This window comes from Schistocerca nitens, chromosome 10, assembly GCF_023898315.1.
Source record: "Schistocerca nitens isolate TAMUIC-IGC-003100 chromosome 10, iqSchNite1.1, whole genome shotgun sequence".
In the NCBI taxonomy this organism is placed as follows: Eukaryota; Metazoa; Arthropoda; class Insecta; order Orthoptera; family Acrididae; genus Schistocerca; species Schistocerca nitens.
Genome location: NC_064623.1, coordinates 132,587,562 through 132,615,457, shown reverse-complemented (window position 1 = coordinate 132,615,457; position 27,896 = coordinate 132,587,562). Strand labels below are relative to the sequence as shown.

At 45.8% G+C, this 27,896-nt stretch overlaps 1 protein-coding gene and 1 non-coding gene across 2 annotated transcripts in view; both read left to right on the top strand.

Annotated features, from left to right (window-relative positions):
- The window catches only part of LOC126210392 (ankyrin-2-like), a 206,142-nt gene extending 192,721 nt beyond the window's left edge, over positions 1-13,421 (top strand). The window contains exon 8 of the mRNA XM_049939622.1: positions 12,745-13,421. Coding sequence (XP_049795579.1) covers positions 12,745-13,333 — 589 coding nt within the window. The 3' untranslated portion in view covers positions 13,334-13,421. The remainder of the gene's footprint in view (positions 1-12,744) is intronic.
- A 12,743-nt stretch (positions 13,422-26,164) lies between these two features.
- Trnaa-ugc (transfer RNA alanine (anticodon UGC)) lies at positions 26,165-26,237 on the top strand. Its single transcript has one exon. It is a non-coding gene; the product is annotated as a tRNA-Ala (tRNA).
- The last annotated feature ends 1,659 nt before the right edge of the window (positions 26,238-27,896 follow it).

Below are 27,896 nucleotides of genomic sequence, written 5' to 3'. Positions count from 1 at the left end.
CGTTCCTTTCTTCACCGATTCTACGGAGAACCTCCTCGTTCCTTATCTTATCGATCCACCTACTAGTCTTTTTCTTACGTCCTCCTCGCTTCATCTGTCGTCGGTTATTTTGCTTCCGAAGTGGCATAATTCCTTAACTTCACCTGTGTCGTGATCACCAGACTAGATGTTAAGTTTCCCACTACTCTTTTCTGCTGCTTCTCATTGCTCTGGTACTTTCCTGTTTTACTCTCAGTCCACATTCTATATTCATTAGACTGTTCATTCCATTTGACATATCCTGTAATTCGTATTCACTTTCGCTGAAGACAACAATGTCATCAACGAATGCTGTCGTTCATCCGTATCCTTTTGCCCTGAATTTTAATCCAGCTGTCAACCTTTCCTTCACTTTTGTCATTGCTTCTTTGATATGTAGATTGAACAGTGGTAATGAAAGGCTGCATCCCTGTCTTACACCCTATTTAACCCCAACATTTTGTTTTGATTTTCCAGTCTTATACGGTATTTCACCCATCATTTCCTGTAACCTATTCCAATGTTCCTCAGAATATCGAACATCTCGCGCACCTTTACATTGCTGAACACATTTTCTAGGTCCACAAATCCTACGATGGTGTCTCCATTTTCCTTTAGTCTCGCTTCCGTTATCAAATGCGACATTAGAACCACCTCTCTGGTTTCTTTACCTTTCCTAAGGACCAACTGATTTCCATCTAACAGATCTTCAACTTTCTTTTCGATTCTTCTGTATATTATGCTCATCAGCTGCTTGAATGTACAAGCATTTAAGCTGATTGTGTGATAGTTCATTCACTTATCGGCCCTTGCAATCTTTGGAATTATGTGGATGATATTTTTCCGAAAGCCCGACAGTATATCACCAGTCTTGTACATTCATCTCGCTGATGAGAACAGTCCTTTTGTTGCTTCCCCCAATGATTTTAGAAATCTATGTACCCGTTCTACCTTATATGTTCTCACGTTTTCCAGCTCTTTTGAATTCTGACTCTAATAATAGACACCTACCTCTTCCTTGTCAACTCCTGTTTCTTCTTCTATCACACTGTGAGACAAGGCACCCCCCTTGTAGAGACCTTCAGTGTGCTTTTATACCCCTCAGCTCGCTCCTCTGCATTTAAAGTGGCATCCCTGTTGCACTCTTATTGTTACCACCTTTGCTTTGAGTTTCATTGAAGTTTTATTTTACTTGCCTGTATGCTGAGTCAGTTCTTCCAATGAGCAATTCTTTATCGATTTCTTCACATTTTCCATGCAGCCATTAAGCATTGACTTCCCTACACTTACTGTTTACTTCATTCGTAAGTGATTTATATTGCTGTATTCCTGTTTTTCCCTTAATTTTCCCTTAACATTTTTGTGCTTCCATCTTTCATTGATCAGTTGAAGTATTTTCTCTGTTACCGAAGGTTTATTCACATTTACCTACCTTGTACCAATGTTTGTCTGTCCAACAAGTGTGACGATCTTTTATTTATAGATGTCCCCTCCTCTTCAGGTACACTGCCTGTTCTATTCCTTATCACAGTATCGACACCCTTAGCGAACTTCAAACTCATCTCATCATTTCTCAGTACTTCAATATCCCACTTTCTTCTACACTGGTGCTTCTGGCTGCTTCTCCTGAACTAGTGTCTACTCATCATCATTACTAAATTCTGATCTGCTCTCCTGCGAACCATGCAGGACTAGCACTCCTGAAAGAAAGGAGAGCTTCTGTAAAGTTTGGAAGGTAGGAGACGAGGTACTGGCGGAAGTAAAGCTGTGAGGACGGGGCGTGAGTCGTGCTTGGGTAGCTCAGTTGGTAGAGCACTTGCCCGCGAAAGGCAAAGGTCTCGAGTTCGAGTCTCGGTCCGGCACACAGTTTTAATCTGCAAGGAAGTTTCATGTGTGGAAGTGTTTAGTGTGGGAACCACAAGAACATAGCAAAACCCCAGCTGGTGTGGATCGTGAGCTTATAAATACCCAACAACTTTTGCACTTGAAACATTGTTGCGTTGGTTCCACAACAGCATCACTGTAGGGCAGTCACTTGAAGTGACGTCTGAAATGCCGCACAGGTCCTCAGTTCGACCTCGCATTACGGAAACGTGTCCTGAGACACGAGATGCATTGCTGCCACCAGCTCGTGCCCGCCGAGCTCTCGAGTACTAGCGCAGTGGCCAGAGTGCCTCTGCAGTGGGTCACGGCTGCCGCAGTACCGGGGATGCTGGCCCCTACGTTAGCCACAGAGCTCGAAGGATGTCACTGACGGAAGCAGAGGTGTTACAGAGCCGCTCGGTCATGCTGTACTCTGTCAGCGTTGTGGGATATTGTGTACACACATGAGGGTGGGGTGGCAGCTTGGAGCCTCAGTCTTGCTCCAGTGTTTGAAATGTATTACGACAGAGAACTGCAATAAGGGAATTTTAAACCACAAATCAAGGCTACTGACTTCAGTCCTATTTCGTATCTTTTCATTTTGTTGGAATCCCCTAGGAAAGACTTTTCAATGAATGTAGGCCTGACAAATCACAACTGATTTATACTAACCATATTACATGAATGCCACTGACAAGGGACAATATAAGCAATCCCATACCGACAACAAAAATCCAAGCCAATGGGGAGAACATATTTTTTGGTCTGGTCTGTATCGGAGACATTATACAGATTCTAGGAGGTCCCCAGCTGCAGTGAATGCAGTACCTTGTCGTAGGCTGAGCTGGATAGTGGGACAAAAATAGCTTTCAACACAAGAGAAACATAGACAAACATAGAGTTTGAGAAAATCCTTCAACTGAATTGGACGAATCACTCTCACACTGAACAACTATTTTATTGGGATAGGAAGGTCAAAGAAACTCCTGTTTTGAGGAATAAATGGATCCTCTTAATTATCTCTCAAAGTGAGAGATTAGAAAAGAACGTTTAAGATGAGTGCTCACAATGAGCAGAAAAACTTCGATTCTCGTCCAAGGTCTGGCACAAATTTTAAACTGTCGCCAAAGGTTCACAGCATTACATCCCAGGTTCAACAAATCTGCCTGGTTTGCACTGACATGATTTGAATCCAGTGTATCTTCATTGATTTCATTGTAATTGAGTCATTCATTCTCTTCAGTATATTATATTCATTTCACCTAATTATTGCTTATGTAATGTACTGTTTCTTAAAGCTAGTCATTACATCTGAATAGCGTTTTTATATTAGCTTATTGTTCTGCCACCTAATATATTATGAAACATTGTTATAGTAATTTTCACCAGTAGAGAGAGAGAGAGGAAAAAAATGTATGATAAAAATTACAAATGAAAAAAATTTCTGGAACCACGTAGTAAAAAATACTTCCAAGTAGAATAATTTTTTTGGTAATGTCCTTAGTTTTCTGACTAAATGATAACATTCAATTGTCTCTTGTTAACATTTCGAAACTCAGTAATTTAAATATGGCTTAGCAACCCACGATAACACTAGATTATTTTGGACTGAAACATTGTTATTACGGAAGACATTTGTATGTGGTATTTGAGGAATTTTTTTTTTTAAAAAGGCTAAGAAATTTTATGTCATGACAGTCATGCTTTGATATGAGCGATTTTTCATCAGGTCCACAAACTGTCCATTAGTGCCAGGAAAATTACTCACCAAACTACCTGTTGTGCCATGTCCTGTCAGCCTACATGAGTGTAGCGGGAGGCACACCCACACAAATTGACGCTTCTGCCATTCCCAGTAACCTCACACGTGTAAACTGGATTCCCTCCCACTGTTGGTGGGTGCTTCAACAGTACAGAGTTGCACAGTGCAGAGCTGTACATCTTTTAACAGCCAAAACCTTCGAGAAACTGAAGCATGCATACGATTTTTCTAAATGAGCGTAAACTTTCTTTGAGAACGGCTGTAGAAGTGGTGCAAGGGATATTTCGTTCTGGAAGTGATGATGAGGTGACCACTTGTTAGGAAGGCCCAGAAAAAGCAGAGTAGTAATAAGGGAACGTGGTAGGCCAGGCAAAATATCTTAAAATACCAGTGATCCTGATTCGAAGTACAAGTAGCGGTAGACAACATCTGTAGGTGAACCAAAATGGTTCAAATGGCTCTGAGCACTTTGGGACATAACTTTTGAGGTCATCAGTCCCCTAGAACTTAGAACTACTTAATCCTAACTAACCTAAAGACCCGTGGTCTAGGGAGCTACCCGTGGTCTAGGGGTAGCGTCTTTGATTCATAATCAAAACGTCTTCGGTCCCGGGTTCGATCCCCGCCACTGCCTAAATTTTCATAAATAATCAGCATTGGCGGCCGAAGACTTCCGGCATAAGAAGTCAGCCTCATTCTGCCAACGGCCTTGTCAAAGAGGGCGGAGGAGCGGATAGAGGTTCAGGGCACTCTATTGTCCTAGGGGTGGGAAATTGTCCCTGAAGGCGGAAGAATCAGCAATGATCAACGACATGAGGATGCAGAAGGCAATGTAAACCACTGCATTAAAGACACGTAACGTGTATCCACAGGACATGTGGCCTGTAATTGAAGAAGTGTCATGATGATCTCTCCATTGGCAAAAGATTCCGGAATAGTCCCCCATTCGGATCTCCGTCAGGGGACTGCCAAGGGGGAGGTTACCACGAGAAAAAGATTGAATAATCAACGAAAGGATAACGTTCTACGAGTCGGGGCGTGGAATGTCAGAAGCTTGAACGTGGTAGGGAAACTAGAAAATCTGAAAAGGGAAATGCAAAGGCTCAATCTACACTCCTGGAAATGGAAAAAAGAACACATTGACACCGGTGTGTCAGACCCACCATACTTGCTCCGGACACTGCGAGAGGGCTGTACAAGCAATGATCACACGCACGGCACAGCGGACACACCAGGAACCGCGGTGTTGGCCGTCGAATGGCGCTAGCTGCGCAGCATTTGTGCACCGCCGCCGTCAGTGTCAGCCAGTTTGCCGTGGCGTACGGAGCTCCATCGCAGTCTTTAACACTGGTAGCATGCCGCGACAGCGTGGACGTGAACCGTATGTGCAGTTGACGGACTTTGAGCGAGGGCGTATAGTGGGCATGCGGGAGGCCGGGTGGACGTACCGCCGAATTGCTCAACACGTGGGGCGTGAGGTCTCCACAGTACATCGATGTTGTCGCCAGTGGTCGGCGGAAGGTGCACGTGCCCGTCGACCTGGGACCGGACCGCAGCGACGCACGGATGCACGCCAAGACCGTAGGATCCTACGCAGTGCCGTAGGGGACCGCACCGCCACTTCCCAGCAAATTAGGGACACTGTTGCTCCTGGGGTATCGGCGAGGACCATTCGCAACCGTCTCCATGAAGCTGGGCTACGGTCCCGCACACCGTTAGGCCGTCTTCCGCTCACGCCCCAACATCGTGCAGCCCGCCTCCAGTGGTGTCGCGACAGGCGTGAATGGAGGGACGAATGGAGACGTGTCGTCTTCAGCGATGAGAGTCGCTTCTGCCTTGGTGCCAATGATGGTCGTATGCGTGTTTGGCGCCGTGCAGGTGATCGCCACAATCAGGACTGCATACGACCGAGGCACACAGGGCCAACACCCGGCATCATGGTGTGGGGAGCGATCTCCTACACTGGCCGTACACCATTGGTGATCGTCGAGGGGACACTGAATAGTGCACGGTACATCCAAACCGTCATCGAACCCATCGTTCTACCATTCCTAGACCGGCAAGGGAACTTGCTGTTCCAACAGGACAATGCACGTCCGCATGTATCCCGTGCCACCCAACGTGCTCTAGAAGGTGTAAGTCAACTACCCTGGCCAGCAAGATCTCCGGATCTGTCCCCCATTGAGCATGTTTGGGACTGGATGAAGCGTCGTCTCACGCGGTCTGCACGTCCAGCACGAACGCTGGTCCAACTGAGGCGCCAGGTGGAAATGGCATGGCAAGCCGTTCCACAGGACTACATCCAGCATCTCTACGATCGTCTCCATGGGAGAATAGCAGCCTGCATTGCTGCGAAAGGTGGATATACACTGTACTAGTGCCGACATTGTACATGCTCTGTTGCCTGTGTCTATGTGCCTGTGGTTCTGTCAGTGTGATCATGTGATGTATCTGACCCCAGGAATGTGTCAATAAAGTTTCCCCTTCCTGGGACAATGAATTCACGGTGTTCTTATTTCAATTTCCAGAAGTGTAGATATAGTAGGGGTCAGTGAAGTGAAGTGGAAGGAAGACCAGGATTTCTGGTCAGATGAGTATCGGGTAATATCAAAAGCAGCAGAAAATGGTATAACAGGTGTAGGATTCGTTGTGAATAGGAAGGTAGGGCAGAGAGTGTGTTACTGTGAACAGTTCAGTGACCGGGTTGTTCTAATCAGAATCGACAGCTGACCAACACCGACAACGATAGTTCAGGTATACATGCCGACGTCGCAAGCTGAAGATGAACAGATAGAGAAAGTGTATGAGGATATTGAAAAGGTAATGCAGTATGTAAAGGGGGACGAAAATCTAATAGTCATGGGTGACTGGAATGCAGTTGTAGGGGAAGGAGTAGAAGAAAAGATTACAGGAGAATATGGGCTTGGGACAAGGAATGAAAGAGGAGAAAGAATAATTGAGTTCTGTAACAAGTTTCAGCTAGTAATAGCGAATACCCTGTTCAAGAATCACAAGAGGAGGAGGTATACTTGGAAAAGGCCGGGAGATACGGTAAGATTTCAATTAGATTACATCATGGTCAGACAGAGATTCCGAAATCAGATACTGGATTGTAAGGCGTACCCAGGAGCAGATATAGACTCAGATCACAATATAGTAGTGATGAAGAGTAGGCTGAAGTTCAAGACATTAGTCAGGAAGAATCAATACGCAAAGAAGTGGGATACGGAAGTACTAAGGAATGACGAGATACGTTTGAAGTTCTCTAACGCTGTAGATACAGCAATAAGGAATAGCGCAGTAGGCAGTAAAGTTGAAGAGGAATGGACATCTCTAAAAAGGGCCATCACAGAAGTTGGGAAGGAAAACATAGGTACAAAGAAGGTAGCTGCGAAGAAACCATGGGTAACAGAAGAAATATTTCAGTTGATTGATGAAAGGAGGAAGTACAAACATGTTCCGGGAAAATCAGGAACACAGAAATACAAGTCGCTGAGGAATGAAATAAATAGGAAGTGCAGGGAAGCTAAGACGAAATGGCTGCAGGAAAAATGTGAAGACATCGAAAAAGATATGACTGTCGGAAGGACAGACTCAGCATACAGGAAAGTCAAAACAACGTTTGGTGACATTAAAAGCAACGGTGGTAACATTAAGAGTGCAACGGGAATTCCACTGTTAAATGCAGAGGAGAGAGAAGATAGGTGGAAAGAATACATTGAAAGCCTCTATGAGGGTGAAGATTTGTCTGATGTGATAGAAGAAGAAACAGGAGTCGATTTAGAAGAGATAGGGGATCCAGTATTAGAATCGGAATTTAAAAGAGCTTTGGAGGACTTACGGTCAAATAAGGCAGAAGGGATAGATAACATTCCATCAGAATTTCTAAAATTATTGGGGGAAGTGGCAACAAAACGGCTATTCGCGTTGGTGTGTAGAATATATGAGTCTGGCGACATACCATCTGACTTTCGGAAAAGCATCATCCACAAAATTCCGAAGACGGCAAGAGCTGACAAGTGCGAGAATTATCGCACAATCAGCTTAACAGCTCATGCATCGAAACTGCTTACAAGAATAATATACAGAAGAATGGAAAAGAAAATTGAGAATGCGCTAGGTGACGATCAGTTTGGCTTTAGGAAAAGTAAAGGGACGAGAGAGGCAATTCTGACGTTACGGCTAATAATGGAAGCAAGGCTAAAGAAAAATCAAGACACGTTCATAGGGTTTGTCGACCTGGAAAAAGCGTTCGACAATATAAAATGGTGCAAGCTGTTCGAGATTCTGAAAAAAGTAGGGGTAAGCTATAGGGAGAGACGGGTCATATACAATATGTACAACAACCAAGAGGGAATAATAAGAGTGGACGATCAAGAACGAAGTGCTCGTATTAAGAAGGGTGTAAGACAAGGCTGTAGCCTTTCGCCCCTACTCTTCAATCTGTACATCGAGGAAGCAATGATGGAAATAAAAGAAAGGTTCAGGAGTGGAATTAAAATACAAGGTGAAAGGATATCAATGATACGATTCGCTGATGACATTGCTATCCTGAGTGAAAGTGAAGAAAAATTAAATGATATGCTGAACGGAATGAACAGTCTAATGAGTACACAGTATGGTTTGAGAGTAAATTGAAGAAAGACGAAGGTAATGAGAAGTAGTAGAAATGAGAACAGCGAGAAACTTAACATCAGGATTGATGGTCACGAAGTCAATGAAGTTAAGGAATTCTGCTACCTAGGCAGTAAAATAACCAATGACGGACGGAGCAAGGAGGACATCAAAAGCAGACTCGCTATGGCAAAAAAAGGCATTTTTGGCCGAGAGAAGTCTACTAATATCAAATACCGGCCTTAATTTGAGGAAGAAATTTCTGAGGATGTACGTCTGGAGTACAGCATTGTGTGGTAGTGAAACATGGACTGTGGGAAAACCGGAAGAGAAGAGAATCGAAGCATTTGAGATGTGGTGCTATAGACGAATGTTGAAAATTAGGTGGACTGATAAGGTAAGGAGTGAGGAGGTTCTACGCAGAATCGGAGAGGAAAGGAATATGTGGAAAACACTGATAAGGAGAAGGGACAGGATGATAGGACATCTGCTAAGACATGAGGGAATGACTTCCATGATACTAGAGGGAGCTGTAGAGGGCAAAATCTGTGGAGGAAGACAGAGATTGGAATACGTCAAGCAAATAATTGAGGACGTAGGCTGCAAGCGCTACTCTGAGATGAAGAGGTTGGCACAGGAAAGGAATTCGTGGCGGGCCGCATCAAACCAGTCAGTAGACTGATGACAAAAAAAAAAAAAAAAAAAAAAAACCCTAAAAACATCACACATTCATGCCCGAGGCAGGATTCGAACCTGCTACCGTAGCGGTCGCGCGGTTCCAGACTAAAGCGCCTACCGCTCGGCCACCCCTGCCGGCTGTAGGTGAACCATCTTCCTGGCTGTATACCAATGTGTCTGGTTCCAAAGCTTACGGCCTGACTCGTTTTTGCATAATTTTTTGATTCTGCGGATGTGACTTTGCCATCTGCAAGTGCTCTGTGTGTTTTAAAGCTAAGTAGCACCGTTATCAGTATTCCATTTCGCTGGTCAGGGTGAACAGGTGCACACACCAGATACACGCAATGGCGCATCACCTCCAACTGGGTCTCAACAATTAAAAGAACATGGTGGTCAAACTGACATCCAGGCTGTCGGCCACCGTACACTCAGTCATAACTCACATTTTATGTCTTCATATTTGATGAAGAACATCGAAAAGTATTTCGCACAGTTATCAGGACACCACGTTCCATTTGAGTATATGGACTGTATGGTTTTCAGTTGAAACAGCGACATTAGCATCTACATGCACTTATAATACTTGTAGAAAAAGAAAGTGAATATTCAATTGATGGGCGGATATTGCATTTGTCTGCTGTAATATCTCACTTGGCAGAATAATACAGAGAAATTATTTGCAGTTGGCGTAGGTTATAAAGATCTGCTAAATATTACTCCCAATGACATGGAACACACAGTTTGTAGTACCATAATTGTGGGTACTGTGTCTTTGACTCATTGTAGTGAGGCAGTCACATATAAATGAGATGGTGTATTCCTCAGAATACACGAGGGTAGTGCAATGTCTATAGTGTGTTCACGAAGCAAAGATTTTTTTGGAGTTTTATGTCGAATGGAAGTCTAGAAGGATGTATGATATATAAATTTATCCTCATAAATTGCAGAATGCTGTTGTCTTTAGACACATTGCAGCCACAAGAACTAAAGTAGAAAACTGTGTGTTTGTGTGTGTGGTGTGTGAGGAGTGTGTGTGTGTATGTGTGTGTGCGCGCGTGCGTGTCTGTGTGTGCACTTAAATTTATTTCTACCATGACAGGAAGTTGTTTTCTAACACCTGGAGATGAGATTAGTCTTGAATCTCACAGTTGGAAGTATGAATAGGTTTGCTACAAACTGGCCGTGCGGTTAAAGGCGCTGCAGTCTGGAACCGCAAGACCGCTACGGTCGCAGGTTCGAATCCTGCCTCGGGCATGGATGTTTGTGATGTCCTTAGGATAGTTAGGTTTAACTAGTTCTAAGTTCTAGGGGACTAATGACCTCAGCAGTTGAGTCCCATAGTGCTCAGAGCCATTTGAACCATATCATTAGCTGCACGAAGAATCTCTCTCAGTTTGGGTCCATGACTGCTTAACATCAGCATTCTGAGGTCAAGAAACTCATTCTTGAGGATCAATACAAGAAAATATGATGACTAAACGTCCTGAGAGATGGAAGGCAGAAGTTGTTTATAGAGAGTGGATGAAGATTTTGAGCAGTCGATGTAACTGTACATCTGTAAGTTAATGTACGGACACTGTTCATGTGCATCTACATCTACATGTCTACTCTGCAATTCACATTTAAGTGCTTGGCAGAGGGTTCATCGAACCACAATCATACTATCTCTCTACCATTCCACTCCTGAACAGCGCGCGGGAAAAACGAACATCTAAACCTTTCTGTTCGAGCTCTGATTTCTCTTATTTTATTTTGATGAACATTCCTACCTATGTAGGTTGGGCTCAACAAAATATTTTCGCATTCAGAAGAGAAAGTTGGTGACTGAAACTTCGTAAATAGATCTTGCCGCTACGAAAAACGTCTTTGCTTTAATAACTTCCATCCCAACTCGCGTATCATAGCTGCCACACTCTCCCCTATTACGTGATAATACAAAACGAGCTGCCCTTTTTTGCACCCTTTCGATGTCCTCCGTCAATCCCACCTAGTAAGGATCCCACACCGCGCAGCAATATTCTAACAGAGGACGAACGAGTGTAGTGTAAGCTGTCTCTAGTAGACTTGTTGCATCTTCTAAGTGTCCTGCCATTGAAACGCAACCTTTGGCTCGCCTTCCCCACAATATTATCTATGTGGTCTTTCCAACTGAAGTTGTTCGTAATTTTAACACCCAGGTACTTTGGTGAATTGACAGCCTTGAGAATTGTACTATTTATCGAGTAATCGAATTCCAACGGATTTCTTTTGGAACTCATGAGGATCACCTCACACTTTTCGTTATTTAGCGTCAACTGCCATCTGCCACACCATACAGCAATCTTTTCTAAATCGCTTTGCAACTGATACTGATCTTCGGATGACCTTACTAGACGGTAAATTACAGCATCATCTGCGAACAACATAAGAGAACTGCTCAGATTGTCACCCAGGTCATTTATACAGATCAAGAACAGCAGAGGCCCCAGGACGCTTCCCTGGGGAACACCTGTATCATTTCGGTTTTACTCGATGATTTTCCGTCTATTACTACGAACTGCGACCTTCCTGACAGGAAATCACGAATCCAGTCGCACAACTGAGACGATACTCCATAGGCCCGCAACTTGATTAGAAGTCGCTTGTGAGGAACAGTGTCAAAAGCTTTCCGGAAATGTAGAAATACGGAATCAACTAGAGATCCCCTGTCGATAGCGGCCATTACTTCGTGCGAATAAAGAGCTAGCTGCGTTGCACAAGAACGATGTTTTCTGAAACCATGCTGATTACGTATCAATAGATCGTTCCCTTCGAGGTGATTCATAATGTTTTAATACAGTATGTGCTGCAAAACTCTACTGCAAACTGACGTCAATGATATAGGTCTGTAGTTCGATGGATTACTCCTACTACCCTTCTTAAACACTGGTGCGACCTGCGCAATTTTCCAATCTGTAGGTACAGATCTATCGGTGAGCGAGCGGTTGTATATGATTGCTAAGTAGGGAGCTATTGTATCAGCGTAATCTGAAAGGAACCTAATCGGTATACAATCTTGACCTGAAGTCTTGCCCGTATCAAGCGATTTGAGTTGCTTCGCAACCCCTAAGGTATCTACTTCTAAGAAACTCATGCAAGCAGATGTTCGTGTTTCAAATTCTGGAATATTCCATTCGTCTTCCCTGGTGGAGGAATTTCGGAAAATTGCGTTCAATAACTCCGCTTAGAAGTCGCTTGTGAGGAACGGTGTCAAAAGCTTTCCTGAAAACTAGAAATACGGAAGCAACTTGAATGGGAAAATTGTATTTAAATGATGACTAACTGACAACCTCAGCTGCTGACAGGTGTTGTTGTTATACCTCGATGTGGACAGCTGAAAATGTGTGCCCCGACCGGGACTCGAACCCGGGATCTCCTGCTTACATGGCAGACGCTCTATCCATGAACAGCGCGACTGCAGGGACTTATCCCTAGGGATAAGTCCCTGCAGTCGCGCTATTCATCTGTGTCCTCGGTGGCTCAGATGGATAGAGCGTCTGCCATGTAAGCAGGAGATCCCGGGTTCGAGTCCCGGTCGGGGCACACATTTTCAGCTGTCCACATCGAGGTATAACAACAACACCTGTCAGCAGCTGAGGTTGTCAGTTAGTCATCATTTATTTCAGGGAAAAGCTGCACGGTCATCAACAATAACTGTTCTTTCGAGAACACGTTTTTGTATATAAATTGTATTTAGTTGTCACTGGACAGGTCTGGTTTCGTAACTATTGTAGTTTCCTCTGTAAGTGTGCATTTCGACAAAAATTTTAGAATTTGCCTTTTCTGCACAGGAGCCTCTCTGCAGAGGTGAAGGGGAGGAGGCTGATCCAGGCAGCTAAAGAGGGGGCAGTCAGCGAGCTGCAGAGTTTGCTGGCAGCTGGTGCTGATTTGGAGGCGAGGGACGACGACAATTTCAGGAAAACTGCCCTGATCTGGGCAGCAGAGAAAGGGCACGTGGCGGTTGCGAGGTGTCTCCTGAGGGCCGGAGCGGAGGTCGACGCCAGGGACGGCGCCTATCAGGCCACGCCCCTGCACTGGGCTGCGAGGGAGGGCAACGCGGCCGTGGCACGGCAGCTGCTCGAGGCCAGGGCAGACGCCAACGCCAGGAACGACATTCGGAGCACGCCGCTGCTCCTGGCAGCAGAGCACGGCCACCTGGCTCTGGTGCGGCTGCTGCTGGCGCACTCCTCCTACCACAGTGCGAAGAACCGGTACGGCTGGACACCACTGCACTTCGCGGCGCGGAATGGCCATGCAGAGATGGCAAGTACGCTGCTGGAAGCAGGGGCCGACAAGGGAGCCAGAAATGACAACGGGAAAACGCCGCTGGACCTCGCCAGGGAGAACAGCCAGCAGCAGATTATCGCTCTGTTAAGCTGATGTCCGACAGACATCTGTGGACTCAAATGAAAGGAGCTTCCTTACATGTTTTTCAGTATTTTTCAAATAAATGATATGAAAATGTTAATCACGCAATCTGTCCTTTGTACCCATGTACTGAGGTACATTTCCCAGGTTTTCACGTCTCGCCAGACACGTAAAAGTCGTTTAGTAGATCTTTTATACGAATTTTAAGTGATGCCATTCGTTTTTGACGTGGTGCATGTTTTTTATTATGTTATAAGAAATACTTACTAAAGTTAAGGTTTCTCAAACCGAAAACATGTTCCAAGGTACACTCTAGTAGTGGACCTAAGAACAAGTGCTATCCTGAAACTTAGAAGCAATTCAGTCAAGAAATTCTCATAAATACCGCATTTAATAATCTCTCTGCTACATTATTAGTTTATTACACTTTAAAAATGAATAAGAAAGGCGATATTAAGAACAGGATTTATTAAAGTGCAGCTACACATTAAATACTTTTGAAATAGTACACTACTGGCCATTAAAATTGCTACAGCACGAAGATGACAAGCTACAGACGCGAAATTTAACCGAGAGGAAGAAGATGCTGTGATATGCAAATGATTAGCTTTTGTTCGCAGCTCGTGGTCGTGCGGTAGCGTTCTCGCTTCCCACGCCCGGGTTCCCGGGTTCGATTCCCGGCGGGGTCAGGGATTTTCCCTGCCTCGTGATGACTGGGTGTTGTGTGATGTCCTTAGGTTAGTTAGGTTTACGTAGTTCTAAGTACTAGGGGACTGATGACCGTGGATGTTAAGTCCCATAGTGCTCAGAGCCATTTAAACCATTTGATTAGCTTTTCAGAGCGTTCACACAAGGTTTCCGCCGTTGGCGACACCTACAACGTGCTGACATGAGGAGAGTTTCCAACCGATTTCTCATACACAGACAGCAGCTGACCGGCGTTGTCTGGTGACACGTTGTTGTGATGCCTCGTGTAAGGAGGAGAAATGCGTACCATCACGTTTACGACTTTGATAAAGGTTGAATTGTAGGAATTGTAGCCTATCGTGACTGCGGTTTATCATATCGCGACATTGCTGCTCGCGTTGGTCGAGATCCAATGACTGTTAGCAGAATATGGAATCAGTGGGTGCAGGAGGGTAATACGGAACGCCGTGCTGGATACCAACGGCCTCGTATCACTAGCAGTCGAGATGACAGGCCTCTTATCCGCATGGCTGTGACGGATTTTACAGCCACGTCTCGATCCCTGCGTCAACAGATGAGGACGTATGCGAGACGACAACCATCTGCACGAACAGTTCGTCAACGTTTGCAGCAGCATGGACTATCAGCTCGGAGACCATGGCTGCGGTTACCCTTGACGCTGCATCACAGACAGGAGCGCCTGCGATGCTGTACTCAACGACGAACCTGGGTGCACGAATGGCAAAACGTCATTTTTTCGGATGAATCCAGGTTCTGTTTACAGCATCATGATGGTCGCATCCGTGTTTCGCGACATCGCTGTGAACGCACATTGGAAGCGTGTATTCGTCATCGCCATACTAGCGTGTCACCCGGCGTGATGGTATGCGGTGCCATTGGTTACACGTCTCGGTCACCTCTTGTTCGCATTAATGGCACTTTGAACAGTGGACGTTACATTTCAGATGTGTTACTACCGGTGGCTCTAGCCTTCATTCGATCCCTGCGAAACCCTACAGTTCAGCAGGATAATGCACGACCGCATGTTGCAGGTCCTGTACGGGCGTTTCTGCATACAGAAAATGTTCGACTGCTGCCCTGGCCAGCACATTCTCCAGATCTCTCACCAAGTGAAAACCTCTGGTCAATGGTGGACGAGCAACTGGCTCGTCACAATACGCCAGTCACTACTCTTGATGAACTGTGGTATCGTGTCGAAGCTGCATGGGCAGCTGTACCTGTACACGCCATCCGAGCTCTGTTCATCTAAACTACATTTCCTTGAGCAACGCAACAAGACAGTTAAAATGGTCCAATAACCGGTGCAAAGAGTCTATTCCATGTGGCCAAACAAGAAACATATCGTCAACATATCTCAGAAAACACGAAGGCTTCAACAAAGATGTTTTCAGGGCCATATCCTCAAGGTCCTCCATAAAAATTAGCAACTATGGGGGATAAAGGACTCTCCATAGCCACACTGTCGGTTTGTTGAAATTACTTGTCATCAAATAAAAAATAGGTGGACTTCAGAACATGTCGGCAGAGATTCGTTCTTTTCCATATCAAAGTTTTTCATTAATTAAAATCAATGACTCTTCCAGAGCGACCCGAGTAAAAAGTGACGGCACATCAAAACTAACAAGTAAATCAGAGGCACCAAGATGAAGCAACTTTAAACGCTGAATAAAATCCATGGAGTTGGAAATATGGTGTTCACATTTATCCACATGAGGGCTGAGAACGGACGCTAAATATTTTTCCAAGTTATAAGTTCGTGCACCCAAATTAGAAAACAGTAGGGCGCAATGGGACCCAATCTTTATGGATCTTTGGCAAACCGTATAGATGGAACGGCCGCACAAGGACGTAGTTTTTTGATAGTGTCCTCATGTAAGGATCTCTTCCTCAGAAGTGAAATCGTAGTCCGTTTTATGCGATCTGTGAGATCCTTCTGTACTACACAATATGACGGATCCTTAAATCATACATCTTATTCACATAATCTGCCTTTGAGATTAAAACTGTAGCATTACCTTTTTCCGCTGGTAAAATTAACAGTTCAGGGTCCTCTCTAATCGACATGTTGTGAGAAATGTGGTGTCACCGCCAGACACCACACTTGCTAGGTGGTAGCCTTTAAATCGGCCGCGGTCCGTTAGTATACGCCGGACCCGCGTGTCGCCACTATCAGTGATTGCAGACCGAGCGCCGCCACACGGCAGGTCTAGAGAGACTTCCTAGCACTCGCCCCATTTGTACAGCCGACTTTGCGAGCGATGGTTCACTGACAAACTACGCTCTCATTTGCCGAGACGATAGTTAGCATAGCCTTCAGCTACGACCTAGCAAGGCGCCATTACCAGTACTATTGATGCTGTAAAACATGTACCGTCAAGAGCGATGTTCACCAATTATGGTTGGTTGGTTGGTTTGGGGAAGGAGACCAGACAGCGTGGTCATTGGTCTCATCGGATTAGGGAAGGATTGGGAAGGAAGTCGGCCGTGCCCTTTCAGAGGAACCATCCAGGCATTTGCCTGGAGTGATTTAGGGAAATCACGGAAAACCTAAATCAGGATGGCCGGACGCGGGATTGAACCGTCGTCCTCCCGAATGCGAGTCCAGTGTCTAACCACTGCGCCACCCCGCTCGGTTACCAATTATGGATTAAAGTTAAGTATTCTACCAGTTACCTCCTTTTTTGCTAGTCTCATTCCGTGTCCTGTTCCAGACCTCACGCCAGCCTGCGTGAGCTTAAACGCGTGCCATTCGGCTCCCTCATAGTGGCTTGGCTGTCTTGCCAAGTCACAACAAGAAACATCCTGTCTAATCTCTTCCGCCTATTCTTTCGGAAGACGAAACACAACTCGTTCAATAGAAGAAATGAATTTCATGGTGGGAATTCTTCTAGGCGTGGGTGCGAAGTTTAAACCTTTTTCCAACACTGACACCGTGACATCATGCAGTTCCTTACTTGTAAGAGTAATCATAGTCTGTCGACAAGTATCGTTTCCCGATATCAAATGTTGACGACAAAGACTTTGAAATGTAGAGCACTGCCTACTAGAGGCACTGCTGTGCGCCCAATCTGATAAGGCCCAGGAAGAGAGATCAACCCACTCCCAAAATATTATAGATAGCAGTGAAGAAATCTCCAAGTGAAGATAAAATAATTCTTCGGATATAATACCCAATCGTCTACGAGTAAAACGGATGCGTTCTCTAACTAAAGCCGTCGGCACACGGACCGTGCTGTCGAACGTTAACGTTGAGCGTGCCAAGTTAAACGTGCTGCTGAACGCTCAGGAACGATGCGACTTGTGCATACGGTACGTGGGCCCCAACGTGGTACACGCGATCGCAACGCCCTCCAGCGGCAGTTGAGGGATGTTTCTAGTTCGTAAATCACACTGTTTACTCAACGAACGTGCGTAAAATTACCACGTTAGCTCTATTAAAACGCATATTTCCTCCATCGTCCACGAAAAGGAAAGTACCAAGTCCGATCTCTAAGAACACAGGCTTATAAAAGTTCCATTACAAACAGCGCGGTACGGATTTGTAATACTTCTCTGCATCAGATAAACATTATTTCATTGTTCCCACTCTTTAGTAAAACCCCAACGTCAGTCTTACTTGATCACTGTTTCTACCCAGTAGCAGAATCTTTGCAACATGTGAATTACGAAGCGTAAAAGAAAAAGGAGCATCTTTATACAAGTAGCGCAAGCTGTCCTGTAGATTAAGCCAATCCAACATAGTCACCCCTCAAAAAAAGGTGAACTTATATTTACAAAACATCAAATATTATAGCGTATACTTATATTAAACTAATAATAAAGTATCAGAACCTAATAAAAACGCGAATGTTAGGAAAAAAAAATTGGAAGTGTTACGACGCGAACCACTGCCCCAACAAAATCTATCGTTGACAGAGACGTTACTCATTACGCTAAACCAACAACTCCCATATTGTAGTTAATCATAGTGTCTTACCACTTGCTAAAATCTTCAATCGTAGATAATTATGTTACTAATTGAAATTTAATTATAACAAATTGTACCAAGAACAGTGCGTTTTTGGTGGATCTTCAGTGTATACCTGCCTTCAAATAGCCTACTCTCATAATACGCGAGTTACAATAACTCTTTTGCCATGAATATGTTGTTTCTCATTATTTTATAGGAACGAATCACACAACTAACAACGTGTTTTCCAGTGATTCTCAATTTGCTGGTGCTCAGAAACGGCATATATACATATAGGCTTGAAATGAACGCCAATATGGCGCCTCACAACTCTGTACTGAAGGGAGACGGCGTGCGTGTGACGTAGGTGGCGTTGTGTCATCTCATTGGTCAACGCTCGGACGCACGCTCAGAATATCTGACATGCCAACTATTGCTCTGCACTTTCGGAAAGACTCCCGAACGTGCTATTCCACGCTATGACGTCAGAAACTCGGCACGCTCAATGCTCGACGTTCGGATGCACGGTCCGTGTGCCGACGCCTTAAGGCCAAACTATCTTGCCTCTTAATACTATTGGCCGCTTTTGTACTTACGTAATGGACAAATCTGGCAAATTTTGGTATAACACCTTCGCTACGACATCTCAGTAAATAACTGTTTATCAGTCATATGTTCTGTGCTACGCACAGCGCGTATTTCGTTGTATCTTACGTGTTTCTCTATAAAGTACTACGCTCCACAACTCTTATTTGTTCATGTTATAGCAAACTTGGCATCAATGATGCGATACATTTTCTTCTTCGTGTTAGTCACCAGACAAACATCTCGGTGGAAGAAACACTCCAGCGCCTCACTGCCCAGCGGCGAGCTGTCGCGGAACAACTGCAGCCCCACGCCGCCGCTCTGCGTGCTCGTAGCAGGACGCTGTCCCCTCACTACACCCGTCGTCCATTCCGACACACGATGAATTGGCTGAAGATTTGGACCGCGCGACCGCTGCAGTCTTAGGTTCGAATCCTGTCTCGGGCATGGCTGTGTGTGATGTCCTTAGGATAGTTAGGTTTAAATAGTTCTAAGCTATGGGGGACTGATGGCCTCAGAAGTTAAGTCCCTAATGCTCAGAGCCATTTGAAGATTTAGATACGGTTACGCAAACATTTCCAGATTTTTTGTTTGTGTGGTCGATTCAAACCTGTGCAGGGCTTTCTTTATTTCTTGGCTTTCGCCGCGCGTTTATCAGTTGTTGTGTCAACTTGTGCCTTTTGAGAACAGGTCAGCTTATTATCTGACGAAATGTGCAAGTTTCTCTCAACCTGTTACTGTGACAAAACGCATATCAGTCCGACACGCGTTGAATTTTATCATTGTCAGAGATGCCAGACCCGCCTTACAAAGCCAGGGGTGCAGAATTACAAGGGTTGAGCCGTCGTTGTAAATTTGAGGCTGTTACTCGTCACTAACAATGCACTGACCGCACGGTGTGTGATGTTATTATTCGTCTGGCCCCGGGTAGGGTAGTCCGTCAAAAAGCAATTTGATGGGAGAACCAGACATTTACGGATGTGCTCAATATAGCGCAGCCCTTTGAAGTGTCATGTGAAGCCAGCCATCAGATTGCGACTTGGGGAGAGGTATCAGAAGTTGGTCATTGAGCCGCTGTTTGGCACACTGCAGGTGTTCAGGATGACAGGGAAACCGCCTCTCGCATGGGGCAGCATCGTTGCGGCTACAAGAGGAACAGGCCGCGTCACAACAGGACCCGCGTCACCCCCTTCCGTCTTACCCGTACGGTGCTGCTTCGTGCAGCACAAATGTGCTGTGTGCCCTAGGCGTTGGGCTGTTTGCAACAAGTGTGGAAAGAAAAATGGCCCTGAGCGCTATGGGACTTAACATATGACGTCATCAGTCCCCTAGAACTTAGACTACTTAAACCTAACCTAAGGACATCCACGACCGAGGCAGGATTCGAACCTGCGACCGTAGCAGTAGCGCGTTCTGGACTAAAGCGCCTAGAACCACTCGGCCACAACGGCCGGCTGTGGAAAGAAAGGCCGCACTGCATCGGTGTGTATCTCCTCTTCAAATGTGGTGGACACATCGGTAACCATGGACACAAAGTGTATATCTACAATGACTGTCTCCCTGAGCGAATAGTTTATTGACTCGTGTGTGTTTAACAAACCGATAAAAATGCAAGTGAATGCAGGACCTGCAGTTACATTAGTAAACGCACAAACGTATCTGGACTTGGGCTGACCCCCCCCCCCCCCCCCCCTCACGCAGGTTTCACAGAAGTTGGTTAACTACAATAAACAACAGTTTCCGATCCTAGGTCAACGCTCTGCTCTGCTCCAGTCTCTTACAAATCTGTTATTCACACCGAAGACCTGTCCGCGTGAGATGCGTTTAATGGTTTCGATCTCTCTATTGCCAATGAGTTGGATATCAGCACCTGTTCCGCCCATGCGGTGTAGCCACGCTGTCTAGGGCGCCTTGCCACGGTTCGCGCGGCTCGGCGGCTCCCTCCCCTGCCCCCCCACCTCTTGGAGGTTCGGCACCTCCCTTGGGTATGGGTATGTGTGTTGGACCCATAGGAACACAGATTTCCAGTTTTCAAAAAAATGGTTCAAATGGCTCTGAGCACTATGGGACTTAACATCTATGGTCATCAGTCGCCTACAACTTAGAACTACTTAAACCTAACTAACCTAAGGACATCACACAACACCCAGTCATCACGAAGCAGAGAAAATCCCTGACCCCGCCGGGAATCGAACCCGGGAACCCGGGCGTGGGAAGCGAGAACGCTACCGCACGACCACGAGATGTGGGCAAGGTTTCCAGTTTTCCCATCTGTTCTGAGGTTTAGTCTTTGTTTTCACTTGGATCCAGTTGTGCTACCGGTTTTCAGGCCGATATTACCAGAAAAGAGTGTAGCTGCCCTCATTTTTTTCGGGGGTGGCAGGTGCCTGTTGCGTTGCGTGACTCTGTCAAGGCTGAATTAGACGACGCTCGATGTCATTCGACCTGTTTCTTCCAGTGAATGGGCTCCACCACTGATAGTTAAGAAGCCGATGGGTAAGGTTCACCTCTGCAGTGACTTCAGTGGCACGAGTATCTAACAGTCAGTGACAGGTACATACCCTTTGCACCGCCCTTGATGAGTTGCTGGCAAAATTGTCAGGCGGCCACTACTTTTCCCAGACTGAATTATCGGAAGCATACCTCCAGCTGCCCTCGGATGAGGCTTCTAGGCGCCTTCTCGTTGTCAATACACACTTCGGCATATACCAATACCAACGCTTGCCTTTTGGCGTCGCTAGCGTGCCCGCAATTTCTCATCGGCTTTTAGAACGACTGACGACCTCTGTGCCCAGCAGCATCAACTGCCACGATAATACCGGATTTAGGTTCTTCCGCCGAAGACCACTTTAATCTCCGGTCGTTGTTTTCCGTTATGCGGTCTGCACTTTAGTGCACTCTTATCAAATCTCAATTATTTCAGCAGTCAATTGACTACGGAGGTTTTGAGGTTTCTTGCGCAGGGGTCAATTCCGATGCAACTGCAACTTGGCTGAAGCCAGCCTCTGTTAAGGAAAAATGAAATGTGTGTGAAATCTTATGGGACTTAACTGCTAAGGTCCTCAGTCCCTAAGCTTACACACTACTTAATCTAAATTATCCTAAGAACAAACACACAGATCCATGCCCGAGGGAGGACTCGAACCTCCGCCGGGACCAGCCGCACAGTCCATGACTGCAGCGCCTCAGACCGCTCGGCTAATCCTGCGCGGCCTCTGTTAAGGAACTACAGGTAAAGTTGTGTACTACCATAAGCTTTTACCGGACGCATCCACTGGCCTGACCCAGCGTTCAGTTAAGACGACTTGCTTAGTTTCTATTTAGGTACTGGGAATCAGAAGGAGGGCGATGGGTTTCCCATCGCTAGTGCTACGATAGCATCGGCCGTCACTGCGGATCCTGTACTTAGTCGGGTCCTCTCTTTTTGCAGCGCGATTGGCTGGGAAATTCTCCGGGTCGTGTCTCGGATCCCTTGCACAATTACGCCTCCCTCCAGCACTGCCTTCCTGTGTTTGACGGGTTTCTTTTGTTAGTGAGCCGTGTATCGACTCGTGCTACTCCTTGTACTTACAAGGGGAGACCGCCAATTGTGAAATTCAGATTCGATTCATACTGCGCATAATAAAAGCTCATGGCCAGAGGTGTAATGTGGCAAAGCACCAAGATGCACTTCTCAGCCGTTGTCGAGAAAATCGACAGTTAAAAGAAACCGTTGCGGTGAAATACTCTCTACGATTAATGCATTTCTACAGCGTCGTGGCGCAGCGGTAAGCGCTGGAGTTCGTAATCCGAAGGTCGCCGGATCGAATCTCGCGTCATGCAATTTTTTCTATTATTTTTTTGTAATTCAAATATATATATATATATATATATATATATATATATATATATATATATATATATATATATATATATATATATATATATAAACTATTAATGAATTGCTTATGCATGTTGGTGAAGGCGGATCGCTTTCCAATTGTACCGCCTCCATTTTTCTGTTTGTTTAACAGGGTGTACCAAAGCTCTCCCGTCCGCACTGATTTTCGACGATGTTATAGGTTGCGCTAGGGACCGCATCTACCTTCTTTGGAAGTTAGCACGCAACTACGCTGCTATGCGGCGGCTCGTTTCGGCCCATTCAACATCTGTCCTTCAATTGTAACGAGCGAGTAACGGAGTTTATATTTCATACCTGCCACAGCAAGTTTGTGTTCGTGGGGTCTCTATTCTAATTCGAACGTTTGACTTACGCTATACGTATTCGTTTCGGAATATCGTTTCTACGTCTTCCGTTAACTATACGTGGTTAACATGATGAAGACAATTAATAACATTTGTGAAATACAACTTTGTTTGCGGAAAACATAATGATGTTCGAAGTCGCCAGTTTTTCCACGACAAACGACTTTCAACAACTTATTATATGCATAATTGTTGCAACTGATTGCCGGGAATTATATATATATATATATATATATATATATATATATATATATATATATATATATGAATTACAAAAAACAAATACTAAAAAAAAAGGTTGAATGGCGCGAGATTCGATCCGGCGACCTTCGGATTACGAACCCGAGCGCTTACCGCTGCACGACGACGCTGTAGAAAATTACTAATCGTAGAGAATATTTCACCACAACGGTTTCTTTTAACTGTAGATTTTCTCGACAACGGCTGAGAAGTGCATCTTGGTGCTTTGCCACATTACACCTCTGGCCATGAGCTTTTATTATGCGCAGTATGAATCGAATCTGAATTTCACAATTGGAGGCCTCCCCTTGTTAGATTGCTTTGGTTTCCCTTTTCTTCCCCTGACATGTTTGTTTGGTATGTTGTCTGTTATTAAGTGGCTGCTTGGTTGTCTTTTCCCTCTGCTATCGATATCTGCATTTGCTTCCGGGAAATTGCTATGGAGGAAGTGATGTCTTTGACCGGTTGTAACCTTGTGTGGTGGTGCGGAAGTAGGGGCGCTGTGCGCTGAGAGAGTCTGGTGGACACGGTAGGGCAGTGTGGCTCTCCAGCGTGGACCTGGCGTGGTCGGTTGTACCGAGTCGCCACGTGATGTATGTCGGTTGTGTATAACGAGCGGGTCGAGTTGACGGAAGAGCTCCCTGCGGGTTGGTTGTATACAGAATCGCCCCACGAGTAGTTGCTGTTCATTTCGCCTCGGTGGGACGTTAACAAGCTTCTTTAAATCCTATGTTTCAACACAGGAGTTTAAAAGGAGACACCTAGCATGAAGGAGCGGTCACTACCCGTCAACGTTGCAGAGAAGACGTGAACTCCGGTGACAGAGCGTGTTGTCGCGTGACCGTGGCGTGTTGGGTACGCTGGCGACGCGTGCGCGGTCGGATGTGTGGATCCTTGCCATCGGAGGTCGTGTACTGCCTGTTCGAGCATAATTGCAAGTTAGTGGAAGGTTTAATCATTAAGTAATAAGTTTGCGTAACCAGAGTCTCTTCAGCCTTGTGGCCTTCGGCGATCGGGTGTAATTGAAGACAGTGATCTTTCCTCCTCCTCTCGTTACTGCCCGATGACAGGTGTAGATTTGGCATTTTAATTGTTTCGCTATTCTGTCGTGTGTTATGAGTAAATTTATGCTTCTTGTTGGTTGATCATGTGGTCGCTCATTCAGGACTGTGTGATGTAATGTTTCCTTGCACGAGGTTTGCTCTAATTCTGTCAGCAAGTTAAGCCCTCTTATTACAAGTTTTCGCTGGCTAAAAGTCGGTGCAGTGACCAGCCTGAGAGTGGCAATTGTGTTTACGGGCGTATTTAAATTGGTCAGTATTCTGCCTCGCCTGAGCATCCCTGAGTGTATTATTTGTGGTCGCCTTACACGGGTCCGTCATGTCTGTTATGTTCTAATGATATTCCAGGACACTTTTGTTTAAAAACTCTTTTATTTTCATCCATTCCTTTATTGCCATTGATGATTTTTTAATGGCGGTGTTGGTAGCTTCACTACCTCACCGTAATTTATTAACAAAGTTCTTTATTTACATTAGTCGCCTATTTACTAATGTGCTTTAATTTTTTTTAACTGTTGTATTGCTATAAATTACTTGATTGCCGTTAGCGGCGTGTTTTGAAAGGGTTCAAGCCCCGGCGCCTCCATGTCTTGTGGTCAATGCGTGGTAAGTGTTGGTCGTAGAGAGCCTAAGATGTTGCAAAGCCAGCGTCACAGAGTCATATGATGTATACTGACGTAAGGAGAGCAAGACGTAAATGTGAGCACCGGCTGGTCTCAAGATGTCATCGAGTGCAAATCTGTCTTAGGTATAACGGCCTAACCGCAATGAAGTCTAGAGAGTGGAGAAGTTGCTCATCTTACCAAGAGCGGTGGCCGAACGTTATTTTCGACGTTGTGCGTGCCACTTTCATTGTGGCCAACTACGATTCGATACAGAATGCAGGAAACCTGAAAGACTCCCTCACGGAAACACTGAGAGTAGAATTTGTCAGCGGAATAATGGGAGTGCAAGGGTCTGTGACATTGATATGGCTGTATGTAGCACTATTGCTCGTCGGGGGGCGTAGCTCAGATGGTAGAGCGCTCGCTTAGCACGCGAAAGGTACTGCGATCGATACCTAACGCCTCCAGAGTTTTTAACACACGAACGTGCGCACACGTCATCCAAGTGGAATAATTCACCGCCAGCAAATGTGTCAAGGCAGATACGAGCGATCGATTAGCAGCCACAATTGGCAAGCGTGCTGTTATGCGCAGGAAGCACCCTCCTCCCACCACTACACTTAATTTAGAAACAGAACGAAGTGTTTCCATAAGATTCTCAAACCTATGTCGGAAAGGTCTGCCTTGCGCCGAGTTCACAAAAATCTCACTGCACATTCCCATTCTTTACGTGCAGTCGGCTGCTACTGGTGTTGCTAGTTGTGACTGCTGATGACAGACGCCGTAGCAATCAATTCATGGAGTGAGTTGTATGTTTTGCGATTGTCTGCCTCTGACAAGCAAGCAGAGGTGACATAGGCGCAAACACAGGAAGGTTGCAGCCCCTCGCTGCCTGCAGACACCGAGCAGCCACATTATGAGGGCGGCCTAAGCCGTAGGCGAAATGTGCTCATTCGCTTGGGCGCGACGTGAAGCTCTAAATAAGGCTGTCACTAGCGTGAGCGTTGCGTGAAGTCGGAAAAGTCGTCTGCATGGGTGAGTGCCATGTTTGGGGAGCGTTTCGTAGTATGCGCGGAAACTTGTCGCCCAGTGTTTTGCAGTTGCACGACAAGAGTGGTACACAGTAGTAAAGTGCGAGGCAGTGAGTTGGCATGAACAGTCGAGTGCACAATTGGGCTTCTGATGTGCTTGTTACCTCAGGCGCGGTGTGATTGTCGACAAAGAGTGAAAACGGAGCAATTTGTGACTGTCCTTTCAATGTAAGACGTTAAAAACAGACGGAATTTGTAGTCGTAATACCAGAGCATCGAAACTACTTGGAACTCTTGTGTATATGAACGTGACCGCGCCTTTGTACACTGGCCCCTTCACCCCTACAGACCAACCAACCATCAGGTCCGTGCACATCAGAGTAGCAAAGAATGGAAAACAGTGCAGCTTTGTTGCGCTTGGGGGCGTAGCTCAGTTGGTAGAGCGTTCGCTTTGCATGTGGAAGGCCCCGGGTTCAAGTCCAGGCGCCTCCATGTTTTGTGGACAGTGCATGGTAAGTATTGGTCGCAGGGAGCCTAAAGACACGCAAGATGTTGCAAAGCCAGCGTCACAGCTCATGTGATGTATACTGACGTAAGGAGAGCAAGACGTAAATGTGAGGACCGGCTGTTGTCGAGGTGCCATCGAGTGCAGATCTATCGTAGGTATAACGGCCTAACCTCAATGAAGTCTAGGGAGTGGAGAACACTTTCGTCTTACTCAGAGCGGCGGCCGAACGCTATTTTCGACGTTGTGCGTGCCACTTTAATTTTGGCCAACTACGATTCGATACGGAATGCAGGAAACCGGAAAGACACCCTCACGGACACATTGAGAGTAGTGTTTGTCTGCGGAATAATGGGAGTGCAAGGGTCTGTGATATTGATATGGTTGTAAGTAGCACAGTTTGCCATGAGGGGGCGTAGATCAGATGGTAGAGCGCTCACTTAGCATGCGAGAGGTACTGGGATCGATACCCAGCGCCTCCAGAATTTTTAACACACCTACATGCGCACACTGCCATGCAAGTGGAATAATTCACAGCCAGCGTTCGTTTGTGTCACGGCAGATACGAGCGAACGATTAGCAGCCACAATTGGCAAGAGTGCTGTTACGCGCAGGAAGCACCCTCCTCCCACCGCTACACTGAATTTAGAAACAGTACAAGTCTTCCCTTTCATTTTGGCTTTCGCTGTCGCCGCGGTCGGACGTGCTAGCTGGTTGCTCCGCGTCGTCGGTGTGTGTTTCTGTGTTCCGAGTGATTCATGTGCATTGTACTTTTTTTTTTTTTTTTTTTTTTTACTCGTCCTTTTCGTCAGCAACTTGCCGATCGTGTACGGGATTCGGGCTTGTCCGGATTCCCTACAGCTGCTGCGCCATGTCTACCACCATCCGGAAAAACACCCTGGTTTTTGGCTTTGACAAGGATACCCGCCGAGTTCAACCGACCGCCCTCGAGATTCATGACTGGCTAACCGAGGTAATAGGCATCACTTCTGATTCTGTGCACACCACCCAGCTAGATGCTGATCGTTATTGCGTGTTTGTCAAGTTTCTCAGTCCAGTAGCAGTTGATCGACTTCTTGAAAAAATCGGCAAACAAGTCCCTTTTGTTCATCGCGACGGCACCACTAGTATGGTTACTATAACACGTGCCGATACCTCGATTCAGACAGTTCGAGTACTTAACTTGCCCATAGAGATTGACAATGCTAATATTAAAGATGCACTTTGTGAGTTTGGTGAGGTTAAAGAAATTGTCAACGAAAAGTGGTCGTCTCGCTACAAATTACAATGTTTCAATGGGATTAGATCTGTGGACATGGAAGTAAAAATTAACATTCCTTCTCACATCACGGGTGATGGTTATAAGGCTCACATTATATATTCTGGTCAAGCCCCCACCTGCCATATCTGCAATGAACTAGGCCATCTTCGCCAGGACTGCCCCCGCCGAGTTTTTGTCTTAAAAAATAATCTCCAGCCGTGGCGTAGATTAACACTTAACGAGGTAATGGCAGTAGATACTTCTGGTTCTTCTGCACACCCTGATGTTGATGCTCCCCAAGCAATTACCTCCGAGACCCCGCCCATAACCGCTGATGCGTTTCCACCACTCGTAGGACGGCAAACTGCTGCGCCAGTTTGTCTTG